General features: G+C 50.7%; 1 protein-coding gene across 4 annotated transcripts in view; it reads left to right on the top strand.

Annotated features, from left to right (window-relative positions):
* The window catches only part of ZNF341 (zinc finger protein 341), a 40,047-nt gene extending 30,796 nt beyond the window's left edge, over positions 1–9,251 (top strand). For 3 of the 4 annotated variants that reach the window (XM_027558776.1, XM_027558778.1, XM_027558779.1), the window contains 5 exons: positions 2,420–2,516; positions 4,097–4,229; positions 5,883–5,994; positions 6,232–6,302; positions 8,030–9,251. In XM_027558776.1, coding sequence (XP_027414577.1) covers positions 2,420–2,516; positions 4,097–4,229; positions 5,883–5,994; positions 6,232–6,302; positions 8,030–8,559 — 943 coding nt within the window. In that variant the 3' untranslated portion in view covers positions 8,560–9,251. The remainder of the gene's footprint in view (positions 1–2,419; positions 2,517–4,096; positions 4,230–5,882; positions 5,995–6,231; positions 6,303–8,029) is intronic. The other variant, XM_027558777.1, reaches the window with a different exon arrangement.
* The last annotated feature ends 6,227 nt before the right edge of the window (positions 9,252–15,478 follow it).

Raw genomic sequence — 15,478 nt, 5'->3', positions numbered from 1 at the left:
AGCGAGATGCCAAGTAAAAAGAAGTGAGTTACCTGCAAGGTGGCTTGACCTGACTTAGTGACATTGAGTCCTGCCTTCCTGGGAGGTAGGTGGCATCAGTCAGTTCAGGTGGCTGTAACAAAATATTATAGACACATGAGAGAGAGAGGGTGCCCTTTCTCTCTGGTCTTTTGTTTTCTTTCTTTCCTTCTTTAGCTGCAGTGGGTCCTGGTTGTGGCATCAGAATCTTCTGTTGCAGCTTGAGGGTTCTTCATGGTGCCATGTAGGCCTCTCTCTAGTGGCGTGGACCTCTCTCTAGCTGTGGCAGGTGGGCTCCAGAGCACGGGGGCTCAGTAGTTGCAGGGCGTGGGCTTAGTTACCCCTCAGCATGTGGGATCTTAGTTCCCTGACCAGGGACTGAACCCACATTCCCCGCGTTGGAAGGCAGATTCTTAACCACTGGACCACCAAGGAAGTCCCTGCTCTTTTCTTATAAGGGCACTAATCTCATCTGGAGGCTCCCACTCTCATGATCTCAGCTAGACCTAAGCACCTCCCAGAGGCTCCATCTGCAAATACCATTACATTGGGGATCAGGGCTTCACCATATGGATTTTGGAGGAACCTAGTTCAGCTCATAGCTGTGGTATTCTCCCCATTGCAAAGATGAGGACATTGAGGCTCAGAGAGGAGACATTAGCATTCCATTATACATGGATAGGCTGTAATTTATTTAACATGTCCCGTACTACAGGTTAATTGGGTTATTTCCAGTTTGTCATTATTATAAACAACATTACAGGGAACAACTTTGGACCTGTATCTTTGCTCATTTGTAAATAAGTTCCTAGAAGTAATTTTGCAGGTCAGAGATCAAAGAAGGGTTTACAAAAGATTAATTACTACCTGAAAAAATAAATTTATGTGCATACAATGCAGTATTTTAAAACTACAGAAGTGCATAGAATGAAAAGGAATTCCCTATCCATCCTGACCTACTTCCGCATCCCACAGGCAATCACTTTCACGAAGTGTTTCTTTTAAACTTACTTTGAGGGACTTCCCTGGTGTTCCAGTGGCTCAAAGTCCAAGCTCCCAATGCAAGGGCTCCAATCCTTGGTCAGGGAACTAGATCCTATATGCCATAACTAGAGATCCCGCATGCTGCGACTAAGACCTTTTGCGGCCAAATAAATAATATTAAAAAAACCCCTTACTTCGACATAATCTCAGACTTCTAAGAAAGTTATATGACTAGTACAAAGAATTCCCATACATATCCTTCACCCACGTTTCCCAGGTATTATAATACTAACCACACTGGCTGTATCACTTTCTGAGCTTTTTGAGAATAATTTGCAGACACCGTGCTCCTTACCTTTTCTCTTTCATGTGTATTTTCTAAAAACAAGGATAACCTCTTCCATAAAAGCATAGTGTAGTTATCAAAATCAGGAAGTTAAATCAATACAATTCTATTATCGCATTTATAGACCTTATGCAGAAATTTCCAATGGTTCCAATAGCATCTTTTATAGATGAAGAAAAAACTTTAAAAAAAAAAAAAAACTTTTTTCTGGTCCCAGGGTCCAATCCAGGATCACACGTTGCATTCGGTTGTCCTTGTCTCTTCAGTCCCCTTTTTGCTGAAACAGTCTTTCTGTCTTTGTCTTTATGACCTTAATATTTTGAGAGAGTAGAAGCCAGGTATTTTGTAGAATGTGCTCAGTTTGGATTTGTCTGATTTGACCTCAGGGTTGGTCCAGGATCGACACTTTTGGCAGGAGCATCACGAAGCGATGTTGTGTCTTTCTCAGCACATTGTATCAGGAGACACATGACATGGGTTTGCCCTATTGCTGGGCGTGTTACCTTGCATGACTTAGTTAGGGTGGCATTTCTGGCAGGGAGCTTTCATTTTAATGGTCTTGCGAAACTGCCTCCCCAGCAAACCTGTGCCTCCTGCCACCAGAGCCTGAGCCATTCCCATCTTTCTCCCACCAGCTCACAAAGTCTCTGCCCTCCTGGTCGCACGGCTCCCACCCCACCCCTTCCTTCTTTCTTGCCATCTGCAGGCATTTAGCTTGTGGTTTTCAGGCCGTGGCCCGAGGGGGAGTCCCCTGGGCCCACCACAGGTGCAGCCTGCCTGTGGGTTTCCCACATGGCCCTGGTGTACAGATGGCAGGGCCCACAGTTCCGTTTTTAGCGTGAATTGCCCACCTGCCTCTAGCTTTGCTCATTGGTACTGCACTGTAAATGGGCCCATTTGCTGGCCAATGTTTTCATGGTGGGAAGACAGTGGGGTCTTTTCTTTAGTGTGGCTTGTGGCCTGAAACTGCTGTTTTGCGGGTATGTTAACCAGTGATGGTGGAGGAGGGGTGTGGCTGGTTACCTCCAGCCCCGTGCAAGCTCTCTCACCTCTCCGCTCCTCCCCTTTTAGGTGTGTCAAATGCGTCAACAAGTACTCCACACCTGAAGCGCTGGACCATCACCTGCAGACCGCCACTCACAACTTCCCCTGCCCGCACTGCCAAAAGGTGGGGACCCCTGCCCTTTCTGGCGAGATGAAAGTAGGGGGCAAGAGGTGGTGGAGCGAAGACCCCACTGTCTCCTCCTCTCCTGCCTCAGCATGTGCAGGCCAAGCTTGGGGTTGTCTCTGCAGACAGCACTTCTTCTTGAGGAGTGAGAACTCTGCCTGGCCCGTCTTACCAGTTGGTCACCCACCCTGGCTGGCCCGGGGTTGCTACTGGGGCCAGGCGGGCCGGCCAGGCTGTGGAGTGAGGACTCTCCTGGGCCCAGGCCCAGCATGCAAACAGCAGCCTTCAACTTCCTGACATCTTATTATCCTGGTTATTACCAGTTCCTTTTTTACAGTGGATCTGGAATCTCTCACTAAAGCCCTTCACACCCATCAAAAATCCAGTCAGGGTTCCATTTTTCACTTTTCCCCAAAACATAATTTTTGTCGAGTTTGTTTGAATCAGGTCCATATACTGTGATTGACTGATCCGACCAAAGTTTCTATTAATCTACAGATTCCCCCATCAGTGCTCTTTTTTTTTTTCTTTAAATGTGTTTGTTGAAGAAGCTGGGCCTTTGGTCCTGTGGAGTTGCCTGAAGTCTGGATTTTGCTGATTGCACCCCCTGGTGTGTCTAACTGGTTTCTTTGTTCTTCTCATTTTCTTACCACCTTTCATGGCAGATTTCCCAGGACAGACAGTCCTGGTTTCACTTCGGCCTCATTGTACATGTTTCTAATTTTACAGCCTAATTTGGGGATTTGGAATTTGTGGTCTGAATAAAAGGTATCATGAATTAGCAAGAACCCTGTGCCAGATGTGGTTCTGAGGATTCTATCTGAAACTGACTCATTTAACCCTAGGAGGCTGGCATACTATTTTACAGACAGGGAAACTAAGGCACTGAAAGATCATCCAGCTAGGAGATAATGGAGTGAGTAAGTAGTTAGGTCTGTGTCCTTGACCACGAATCTGTATCAGATGAATGAAAAAATGAATGAGTACCCTTCCTATGCCTGGGGAGGAAGAAGAATTTGGCTTCTGTGTTTTCTGGCTTTTTTTTTACCTTTCCATTTATTTCTTCAGTTACGTGTTCATTTCTTCATTCATTCCCCTGCTTGTCAGTCATTTAACTCAGGCCCTGTGCTGGGAAATGAGAGCTCCTCTCTGCCCTCTGGGAGATCTTGTGTGAGCAAAGAGCTGTTATTCAAATAGGTTAGATGCTAACTTTAAAAGTGTGGGTGGACTTTCGAGGCATTGAGTGTGTGGCATTGAGAAGTCACGGAGGGCTTCATGGAAGCAGTGACCTGAGTTGGGTCTTAAAGGTTGAGTAGGAGTTTGTCCTGCTAAGAGAGAAAGTCTCTCTGGGTAGAAACAACAGCGTGGGCAGAAGCTGAGCCAGCCTGTCTTGACTGGTCTTATGGGTGAGTAGTGGGAGCCATGAGCTTCTAATGACTAAGCTGGGCCCTGTGAGCCTTGACCCCTAGTGGGCAGAAAGAATGGTGTTTCCATAAGAGCTGGTAATGAGGGGCCCCTTGAGCTCGTAATGTGGTGCGAGTGGTGAGTCAGACCTGACGCCAACTCCTTTGTCCTGCCAGGTATTTCCTTGTGAACGGTACCTGCGGCGTCATCTGCCTACCCACGGCAGCGGGGGCAGGTTCAAGTGCCAGGTGTGCAAGAAGTTCTTCCGGCGGGAGCACTACCTCAAACTGCATGCTCACATCCACTCAGGTGGGTACCCGCCCCCCGGCAACTTCTGCTCAATCCCCAACTCCCTCCCCTAGACACCCTTTCAGCTCCCCTTTCCATCCCCCTCTGGCCTTCCTTCCCAGCTCCTTCAGCCTGCTTCCTCAGCATCCTCCTGCCCAACCCCTTCCTTCTCTTCATTCCCCACCCCATCTCCTTCCTGGCCCCCTACCCATCTGCCATCTCAAGGGAACAAGAGGTTCCCACCAACACTGTAGTAGAGACGAGCCTATGGAGGCTGGTGGAGGGACTCCTGGCTCTGCCTCTAGGAATCATCCCCTTGAGACCACTCTGAGCCCCTGGGACTGGGCCCGCTGTTCTCGATACAGAATTCCTTCCCACACCTTAACCTTTTTAATGACTACAGACCGTTCCGTTGTAATGATCAGAATTACCTCAGTCATTGGATTGGCATTTTTCAAAAGTACTTATTCATCTTAGAGAGGAGGACAGAGAGGAAATAATGGCAGGAAATAAAACAGCCCAATCATAGACCTCTTCCAAAGGGCAGGTTGTGACCCCCGACCCCTGTCAGATGAGAGCTGCTCTCCATGCCCCACCCCCACCAGCCCCACCCATGAAATCTGCAGCAGACGATTTGGGGTGACTCAAGTGGGCCATACTGCTGAGCTATGGAATCTTAGTTCCCCCAAACGCTAAGTGTACACCATGAACCTCAGTTTTCTGATCAAGGACTTACCTTATGGTTTGTTGTGAGGATTCAATCAGATAAGATGTAATCGTCCCCTCCTGTGGGCTTCCCTTATGACTCAGCTGGTAAAGAACCCGCCTGCAATGCAGGAGACATGGGTTCGATCTCTGGGTTGGGAAGATCCCCTGGAGAAGGGAAAAGGCTACCCCACTCCAGTATTCTGGCCTGGAGAAGTCCATGGGGTCACAAAGAGTTGGACACGACTGAGCAACTTTCACTTTCATTTTTCACTTTCTCCCTTCCCGTCAGACCCCATTTCAGTAAACGTCAGGACCGTCCGCCTTGTCACCCGTGCCTCAGGCTCATCCTTGACTCTTTTCCTCTCCTGCCCCACAGCCAGTCCATTGGCAAGGGCTGCCGGTTCTGCTTTCTCAGCATCACCTGTGCTTGGCCACTTCCCATTTCTTGTACCAGCCTCCTTCCTGCCTGAGCCCACACCGCCCTCAGTCTGCTCTCCTACCGCGATCAGATCCTGGCCCTCCTCCGCTCGGCCCCGCTGTGGCTTCTCATTCGGCTCAGAGTAGAAACCTTGGCTTTCAGGCCCTCCCTGTCGGGCCTAGCTGCCTTGACTTCCTCTTCTGCCTCATGTTCCCTTCCCTGCTCCTTCCACTTTGTTCCTCAGACACACCCCGCACCCTGCCTCTCCTCCTGCCTGGACTCACTCCCAGTGTCTGCCGGGCTCACTCCTTCACCACCTCAGGGCTCACCTCAGGTGTTGTCTCATCGGAGAGGCCTTTCCTGCCCCTCCTAACTGAAGCAGCCCCCTCGTCTCCTTGGCAAAGCAAAGTCCTGAGGAAGGAGAGAGAGGTCTTCCCCAGGCCACCTCTCTAAAGGAGTTGCTGCCATCTGGTGGGGACCCCTGTGCCCCAAATTCAGACTCCCTCTCAGGGCACCCTGGGTCCCCCCAACGGGGTTTCCTCCTGCAGGTGAGAAGCCCTACAAATGCTCAGTGTGCGAGTCTGCATTCAACCGCAAGGACAAACTGAAGAGACACATGTTGATCCATGAGCCATTCAAGAAATACAAATGCCCCTTCTCGTGAGTAGAGACGACCCTGGGTAGGAGGGGCAGGTTTACCAGCTGTGGGGTGGAAGGGGCCCGGGGCTGAGGGCGCGAGGCCCACTCACCTTTTGTCCTGTCCCGGGTCCTGCCTGGCTGCCTCACTTCCCGCCCTGCTTCCCTGCCCAGCCCCCAGGGTAGATGAGGGCTAGCAGAGTGGCCAACAAGAGAGGCCTGGGCTTAGCGCGCTCCCCTGACCAGTGTTTTGGGTTCTAGGACACACACGGGCTGCAGTAAGGAGTTCAATCGGCCAGACAAGCTGAAGGCTCATATCCTCTCTCACTCCGGTAAGTTGCTCCTGCACCTGCTGGGAAAGTCTGGTTCAGCTCGAGCCCCCTGGGCAGGACCCTGGAAAGAGCGGGCATGCCTCATGAGACTTAGTATCCCTGCCTGACACCTTCTAGCCAGCAGACTCTTGCTCCCATGAGCCCCGCCTACGTTTGGGTCCTCAGGGTGCACAGAGGTGAGTCAGCCACAGCCTCCAGGTGGAGAAGGGAGCTGACTCATGAGATGACTGTATCAGAGAAGCACCCCCTGTGATAGAGATGGGGTCATGTGGGAGGGAGATCCGATTCTCAGTGGGTCCAAGATAAGGCCAGACGGGTTCCTTGGTCCCCTCAGCAGAGAAGGGCAGCTGGGATGTGGAGTAGGGGTCTTCACGTCACTCCTCAGTTTCCAAGGGGCTCCACGGAGCTCCCCATAAGATTGCTGCTGCCCTGGAGCAGCTTGGCTGGCTTCCCACATCCATGTACCATTTGCTCTGGAACACAGTTTCTCAGTGTCAGCACTATTGCTCTTTTGAATAATTCTTTGTCGTGGATATCTGCCCTGGGCACTGTAGATTGTTTAGCAGCATTTCTGCCTCCAGGGGACAAGCCAAGAAATCCCTGGGTAGTAAAGTCACCCCTGATGAACAGCCACTGGTTTCCAGAAAGGATCTAGTTTGAAATCTGGGAGAGTAGATTGAGGATTTAGAGACAAAGAGGCTAGGTTGGATTCTTGGCATTACCACTGTCCTGCTGGGTGACCTCAGGCAAGTTTCTGCCCCCTCTCTGAGCCGGCATTCTAGGGAAACTGAGGGGGCCGTGGCACAAGCTGTGTGTGGGATGGAGTTGACTTCACAGTGGCCATGGAGGCACCAGTGATTGACCCAGTGAGTGATAGCTGAGAATCTACCACGTGTCAGGCACTGGGGGTGCCATGAGGGAGCCAGGCAGAGCCACACCCCACTCTCCTGGGAAGCTTAGTATTTAGTGGCAGAGATAAAAAATGAACAGCAAACAGATAAGTATATTACACTAAAATATGCTGAGTTCAAAGATGGAAATAAGCAGAGTGAGAGGGCAGAGAATAAAAGAAGTGGGTGTCAGGGAGGACTTCTTGGAGGAGGTGACAGAAAAGCTGAGTCTGAGAGATGAAAAGAGCCAGGAAATGGCTTCCAGGGTGAGGGAGCAGCAGGGGTGAAGCCTTGAGGCAGGGAAGAGACTGGGGAGTGTTTGAGATGAGGAACGGTGGGCAGGGGGCCTAGAGCTCAGAGAGCAAGTGAGAGGAGCGGAAGGGGCTGAGAGGAGAAGCGGCTGGTCAGCCACACGCAGCTCCGTGGGAAACTTGAGGAATCACTGGAGGGTCTGGAGCAGGGGAGTGTCGTGGAGGAGTTTTACCAAGACCTCTCTAGGTGCTCTGTGGGGAGTGAGTGGTGTGAGGGGGCCAGGGTGAGGCAGGCCAGCCAGAGAGGGGAGAGATGATGGCGACCTGGCAAAGTCAGCCTCAGTGTGGGGGCTGAGCTTGCTGTTCCGGCAGAGGGAAAGAGCACACGGAGAGGCTCAGAGGCAGGAGGCTAGCACAGGAGAAGTGGCGGGGGGAAGGTGGGAGCTACAACTGGTGGGAGCAGGGCCCAGGTCACACCCCTGCTCACAGGGCAAGCTGAGAAACTGGGTTTTACTCCCAAGTGCCGAGGCAGCCGTGTAGGGTGAAGAGTCTGGGCGCCTCTCACGGCCTTCCCCTCTCTCCCCAGGCATGAAGCTCCACAAGTGTGCCCTGTGCAGTAAGTCCTTCAGCCGCCGCGCCCACCTCGCTGAGCACCAGCGTGCCCACACGGGCAACTACAAGTTCCGCTGCGCTGGCTGCGCCAAGGGCTTTTCCCGCCACAAATACCTCAAGGACCACCGCTGCCGCCTCGGCCCCCAAAAGGACAAGGACCTGCAAGCCCGGCGGCCCCCCCGGAGGCGGGCAGCCCCCCGCAGCGGCAGCGGCGGTGGGCACAAGGTGGTGACCCCCCTGCCTGACCCGCTCGGGCTGGAGGAGCTGAAGGACACAGGGGCCGGGCCCATGCCCGAGGCCGCCCCAGGCAAGCCGCCCTTCTCAGAGCCAGATGCCGTGCTGTCTATCGTAGTGGGGGGTACGGTGGGGGGCGAACCTGAACTGGTAGTGCCTGGGCATGCCGAGGGCCTGGGCTCCAACCTGGCGCTGGCAGAGCTGCAGGCAGGGGCTGAGGGCTCGTGTGCCATGCTCGCTGTGCCTGTCTACATCCAGGCCTCGGAGTGATGGGCCCATGATGTTTGCTCCTGCGTCCTGCCTGATGCTCATCTTTAGGTCCAGAGCCACTGGGAGCAGACCAGAGAGCCTTCCCAGTGGAAGTGAGCCATTGGTCAAAGTCCTTTTGGAACATCATCTGTAAACCCCGGCCCAAGGCCGCCTCTCTGTGTCCCCTGTCCTGCTGGGAAGCCCTGCACCATTCTGGGATCCGAGGCAGCTGAGCTTGAGCAGCCCAGGGTCTGGCTGGTCCAGGCTGGTGGTCGGGCTGCCTAAGAGGGAAGACGGGGCCGTCCCATCCACCCTTCCTCTAGGCTGCCAAGGGGCAGCCTCTAACTAAGCTGCTGAGGCCTGAGATGGTTAGAGCCCTTATCTGGTGAACCTTTTCACATGCAGTTCCTCCCAGCATCCCCAGATGACTCTGTAATGTAGGCATGTAGGAGGCACTCGAGTGTCATGGTTAGAGTGGAGCTATCAGCCAGATCTGGCTTCAGATCCAAGCACTGACACTTACTTGCTGTGTGACCTTGGGTAAGTCACTTCCCCTCTCCGAGCCCCACATTCCGTGTCTGTACAATGGGGCTTATGACAGTACTACCTCATAGGGCTGTCATCAGGATCCAGTATGATGAAGTGTGCAAAGAATTTGGCATAGTGCTCAGCACTGAACAAGTGCTCAATAAATGTTTTTTTATCAAAAGTGACTCAGGCCCTACCTTTGGCAGTTTATTTCTTAGCTCCTAGGTGGCAGCAGCGCCCCCTCCAAAGCACGTAGGGGCTGAGGGGTCCCTTGGCTCCTCACTCACAACTATCCTGCCCCAATAGCCACAGAGAGGTTTGATGCATCCAGAACAGTTATTTTAGATCATGACCCATGGAAACCCCCCTGAGGAAGGGGTTTATAACTCACTTTTGAAAACGCAGAATCCTGGGTCTTAGCCTAAAACCCTCTGTGATCAGAAACTCTAACCAGAGCCAGAGAACCATCTTCCCTGGTGGCTTAGACAGTAAAGCGTCTGTCTACAATGCGGGAGACCTGGGTTCGATCCCTGGGTCGGGAAGATCCCCTGGAGAAGGAAATGGCAATCCACTCCAGTACTATTGCCTGGAAAGTCCCATGGACAGAGGATCCGGGTAGGGACCCTGGTAGGGCTCCATGGGGTCGCAAAGAGTCGGACACGACTGAGCAGCTTCACTTCACCCTCGCGTCCAGCATTGCCTTCCCCGTCTCCAGCTAGCAGGGGGCAAGCACACCAGGCTCCCTGGGAGGCAGGGGTAGAGAAAAGGGGCCTTGACCGGTGCTTTCTTATTTATCTTCACCACCAGCTTGCTGGGCCACATTGCCTCAGGTGCAGGAGAGGCCTCTGAGGCTCGAGATGAGACAGGACGGGATTCGAGACGACTGTCGGGCACAATCTAATCACGGAGTTTCCCTGAAGAGGACATCCCTCAGACATCTGTGTGTGGGCCTGCGGCTGGAGCTCAGAGCAGGGCTGACTTCCCCACATCCTCAGGAGAGGGTGTGATGCGGTGGGAGGGATGAGTGAGGCAGCCTTGCACAGCAGAGGGGGTGAGGGCAGTAAGTGTACCTGGCCCAGCCGTCAGAAGGGCCAGGGGAGGGACTGGTGGGGACAGGAAGTCTCAGAGGAGGAAGTAGCCTTTGACACAGAGTGTTTGATATATGGGTAGATAGAAGAAGGCATGTCAGGCAGAGCAGGGCATGAGCAAAGACATTGAGGTGTGACAGTGATTGAGCCCTGGGGCTGGTGTGTGGTCCAGGGTGACAGAGATTTGGGGGAAATGGGTCAGTCACGATAATCACTAATTGCTTCAAACCTCCATGTGATGGAAGCTGTGTTGTAACCCTTCTGTGTCACATCAGTTCAGCCCCATCAGGTGAGAATTGTCACTTTCCTTATTTCACAGATGAGGTAACAAAGGTCCAGAGAGGCAGAGTTTTGTGCCCAAATACACACAGGAAGTCAGAGTTGGGATTCAAGCTGGGGGGCCTGCTTCCATGTATGCTTAGCCACTCTGCTCTACTGATGGGTCAATTGAAATATGGGTCAATGTCAAATCAGAGAGAGCCTTGGATGTTGGCTTAAGGAATTTTACTCTCTACAATGAATATATTCTCTATTCTCTATAATGAAAGCATCATGGGTGGCATTAAACATTTTTAAAAAAATTGTAACAGTTATAGTAAAAAATGTCAACAACCACATCTCCATCTTAATACAACTGTTTAATTATACTTCTCTTTTTTTCCTGTCAATGTACGCACGCATGCATTTATCAATAATCATGAGGACTAAAGTTGACTAGGCACTTACATCATGCCTGGTGTGCCCTAAGCACTTTAAGGTGAGTGCTACTTTTAATCACATTTTACAGCTAGGATGAGGCAAGGTTAGGCAGCCCCAAGTCACACAGCAGTAAGTGGCAGAGCCAGGCCCCCAAACAAGGGCCATATTAAGATCAGGTCTAATACTTAAAAGATGTGGAGTTGGACTGCAGGTGAGGAGGCTGGGGCAATATTGGGGTTCTCGTAGCTAAATCTGTCCTAGGTTGGCATATGGGAGACGGGCCCAGAGAGGGGAAGGCCCACGGTCAAGGGTCACTCAAAGTTGATGACAGAGCTTCTGTAGGACAGGGTGTAGTAGAAAGAGGAACTAACCTTGGCATCCAGGGTTGTCAAATCCAGATTGTGGCATCAGGCAGATCTGGGTTTGAATCCTGGCGCTGCCTCTTCCCAGCTGTGTAACTGGCAAGTTACTTCACCTCTCTGAACCTTGGGGTCCTCATATGTCAAATGGGAAGAATGCTATTAATAGCACCTACCCAATGAGATTTTTGTTGCAACTCAGAAAATTGAGCTAAAACAGAGATCACAAACTGGCAGCCTAAAGGCTGATAGACTTTGACTTTCACAGTGTTTGGAAAAAATGTTATGAAATTCGAGACCTACAATCATGAAAAGTAAGAGGCATTCCCTCTGTGTCAGGAACAAGACCATGGTGCCTGCTGTTATGACTTCAACATTATGTAGGAGGCCTAGCCAACAGCAAGACAAATAATATAAAAATTTACTGCATTCCTGTACTCCAGAAGTGATTAGAAAATATAATTTAAATTTGGGAGATTTCACATAAAAATCCAAGTTTCTGAGTTCTTTTAAAAAATGGGAGGGAATTCCCCTGAAACCCACTGGTTAACGGACTCTGCACTTTCACTGCTGAGGATGTGGGTTCAATCCCTGGTTGGGGAACTAAGAGCCCTCAAGCCGCAAAGCACAGCCAAAAAAAGAAAAGAAAAGAAAAATGGGGTATCTGGCCCTAAGGGGCAGCAGTCAAGTGGAGCTCACCCTTTCAGGTGAGCACTTATGTTACATGTGTCTCAAAAGTGGAAAAGCAAGATGGCCAGGCAGGGCCACATGATTTTTCATGTTCCTGGCCCACTTTACTCATTCATCTTATTTATAGACTCTGGGTATATGACTTTGACCCTGGTGGCTCAGATGTAAAGAATCTGCCTGCAATGCAGGAGACCTAGGTTTGATCCCTGGGTTGGAAAGATCCCCTGGAGAAGGGAATGGCAACCCACTCCAGTATTCTTGCCTGGAGAATTCCGTGGACAGAGGAGCCTTGCGGGCTACAGTCCATGGGGTCAAAAAGAGTCAGACATGACTAGACGACTAAGCACACACACATGTGACTTTGAGGAACCCTGGAAATCTTTCTTCCTCTTCCAGTTTTCTCTAAGCCAGAGCTACCCTCAGTTTCTCTATCAATAAACGTGGGGAGTTCAGTCATGGCTTTACTGACTGGTTACTAAGCGCCACACCCTGTGCTCTGTACCTTATTTGCATGTTACTGGAGTCCTTAAGACACCCCTTGGAAGCAAGCTCTCCTGTCATATCCATTTTACAGGTGGGGAAACAAAGGCTCAGAGAGGTATAGCAGCTTGCCCAAGGACTCACTGCTGGAATGTGTAGAGCTGGGTCTCCAGTCTAGGACTGATAGACTCCAGAGCTCCTGCCTAGTCTGAGGATTTCTAAAGGTCTTGCCAGCTCTGATGAGATGATTATTTTTAGAACCACTTCTCTGAGGCTCCAATCAGAGCTCAGCCACACTATCCTCTCCAGGCCACCAGCCTCTCCTGCATGGATGACTGTATCATCAGCCTTCTCTCTGGCATCATCTGCTTTCTCTCTTTCCCCACCACGATCCCCACCAGTTTGACCACAAGAGCCCAAGTGATCTTTCTAGAGCCTGATCAGATTATGGTGCTTTCCTGTTGAAAACCCTCCAATGGCTTCCAATCCCATCCAGAATGAACTCTACGGTTTTCCCTGTAGATTTCCAGGTTCTATGATGCAGACCTTGTCCCCTACCACTCTTCTTCTTTCACTCCACTCCAGCCACACCTGCCCTCTAGCTGTTCCTCTCTCATATAAACTGGTTTTGTTGCAGGAAGGTGGACCCCTTCCAGGGCCCAAAAACTGGGCTCTTGTCTAACACTCGGAAATGAATTGTCCAAGGAGACACATGTGCTGACAAAACAAGAGATTTTATTGGGAAAGGACTCCCGGGTGGAGAGCAGTAGGGTAAGGGAACCCAGGAGAACAGCTTTGCCACTTGCAGTCTCGGATTTTATGATGGGATTCATTTCCAGGTTGTCTTTAGCCAATCATTCTGACTCAGAGCCCTTCCTGGTGGTGCACGCCTTGTTCAGCCTAGATAGATGCCAGAGAGAAGGATTCTGGGATATGGTCGGACATGCGGTGTCTCCTTTTGATCTTTCCTGAACTCTCCGGTTCAGTTCAGTTCATTTGCTCAGTCGTGTCTGACTCTTTGCGACCCCGTGAATTGCAGCCTCCCTGTCCATCACCAACTCCCGGAGTCTACTCAAACTCATGTTCATCGAGTTGGTGATGCCATCCAGCCATCTCATCCTCTGTCGTCCCCTTCTCCTCTTGCCCCCAATCCCTCCCAGCATCAGAGTCTTTTCCAATGAGTCAACTCTTCGCATGAGGTGGCCAAAGTACTGGAGTTTCAGCTTTAGCATCATTCCTTCCAAAGAAATCCCAGGGCTGATCTCCTTCAAAATGGACTGGTTGGATCTCCTTGCAGTCCAAGGGACTCTCAAGACTCTTCTCCAACACCACAGTTCAAAAGCATCAATTCTTCAGCACTCAACTTTCTTCACAGTCCAACTCTCACATCCATACATGACCACTGGAAAAACCATAGCCTTGACTAGACGGACCTTTGTTGGCAAAGTAATGTCTCTGCTTTTCAATATGCTGTCTAGGTTGGTCATAACTTTCTTTCCAAGGAGTAAGCATCTTTTCATTTCATGGCTGCAGTCACCATCTGTAGTGATTTTGGAGCCCAGAAAAATAAAGTCTAACACTGTTTCCACTGTTCCCCCATCTATTTCCCATGAATTGATGGGACCAGATGCCATGATCTTCGTTTTCTGAATGTTGAGCTTTAAGTCAACTTGTTCACTCTCCTCTTTCACTTTCATCAAGAGGCTTTTTAGTTCCTCTTCACTGTCTGCCTAAGGGTGGTGTCATCTGCATATCTGAGGTTATTGATATTTCTCCTGGCAATCTTGATTCCAGCTTGTGCTTCCTCCAGCCCAGAGTTTCTCATGATGTACTCTGCATATAAGTTAAATAAGCAGAGTGACAACTCTCCAGTTGGTGGTGGCTTATTAGTTCCGTGTTCCTTACCAGCACCTCCTGTCATAAAACAACTCATGCAAATGGTTACTATGGTGCCTGGCCAGAGTGAGTGGTTTCAGTCAGTGTGCTTCCCCTAACAGTTTCTGCCTTGGTGCCTCTTTCTAGAATGCTCTTTCCCCAGATTTTCCTATAGCTGGCTCCTTCCCTCTATTCACTGTTGTCCGAAAGTCATTTCTGCAGAGAGGTCTTCCCTGGCCAATCTGTTTAAAATAAACCCCACCCACTCCCATTATTCTCTGGTCCCTTACCCTGCTTCATTTTTATTCATCTTTGACATTATATTAGACATTCCTTTATTGTCTGTTCCCCTCATTAGAAGCCCACAAGTTCAAGGACTTTTGTCTGTTTTGTTCACTGGTATATCTACAGTGCCCAGAACTTCCCTGGAATTGCTTGATCAATATTTGTTGAGATACTCTGAGAAAACAAGGTCCCCTCCACAATCCCCTCCTCCCACCTCACAGAGGCCAAGTTTCCCCAGTAAGAATCCTCCATGTAGGCTGAGAGAGAGCTGGGAGGTAATGTCTGATATGAAGGGCTCTTTCCTTTGTCTTAAAAGGGAGCTGAGAATATCTGGGACAAATGAAAAGGCGGTGGCTTGGAAGTCTCAGTTGACAGAGCAGGTATCCTGCCTGGTCCAGGAGAACCGGTTGGACTGATTTTATCACCCCTGGGGAGGAGGGAGTGACAGTAGCAGCTGCAGATGCTCCCAACCCCCAGCGTTGCCAGCAAGTGCCCTGCGGGTTCTCAGGACCTGGAGGGGGTTGGTGTCACGGAGTTTAGCAGTTCTGCATCAGGTGTGGGGGTGACCCCCTCGACTGGCCAAGGGTGGCTGGCGTATGGTTCGTCACAGAAGCTGAGGCAGGAGGTCAAGGCCCAACTTCATTGTGTTGAATCACAGAGAGTGAACTGAAGCCCAGAGAGGGGAAGGGTCTTCTCAGGCTCACTAAGTTCAGATCCAGCTCTCCTGACCTGAAGGATCATAGTGACTCCGGCAAGCCTGAGGTTCTTTGTTGGGAAAGAATTCGGAGACAAGCAGAGAAGTTAAGAAAGTAAAGTGAAAGTTTATTTAAGCAAAGATATACTCTCAGAGGCAGAGGGGGCAGACAGGTGAAGAACTGCTGCCCTAAGCCTCTTTGGCAATCTGGTTACGAGGGGCCTACAAGTGAAGGGGTGGAA

Source organism: Bos indicus x Bos taurus, chromosome 13 (assembly GCF_003369695.1).
Source record: "Bos indicus x Bos taurus breed Angus x Brahman F1 hybrid chromosome 13, Bos_hybrid_MaternalHap_v2.0, whole genome shotgun sequence".
Taxonomy (NCBI): Eukaryota; Metazoa; Chordata; class Mammalia; order Artiodactyla; family Bovidae; genus Bos; species Bos indicus x Bos taurus.
This window is presented reverse-complemented; position numbering and strand designations above follow the sequence as displayed.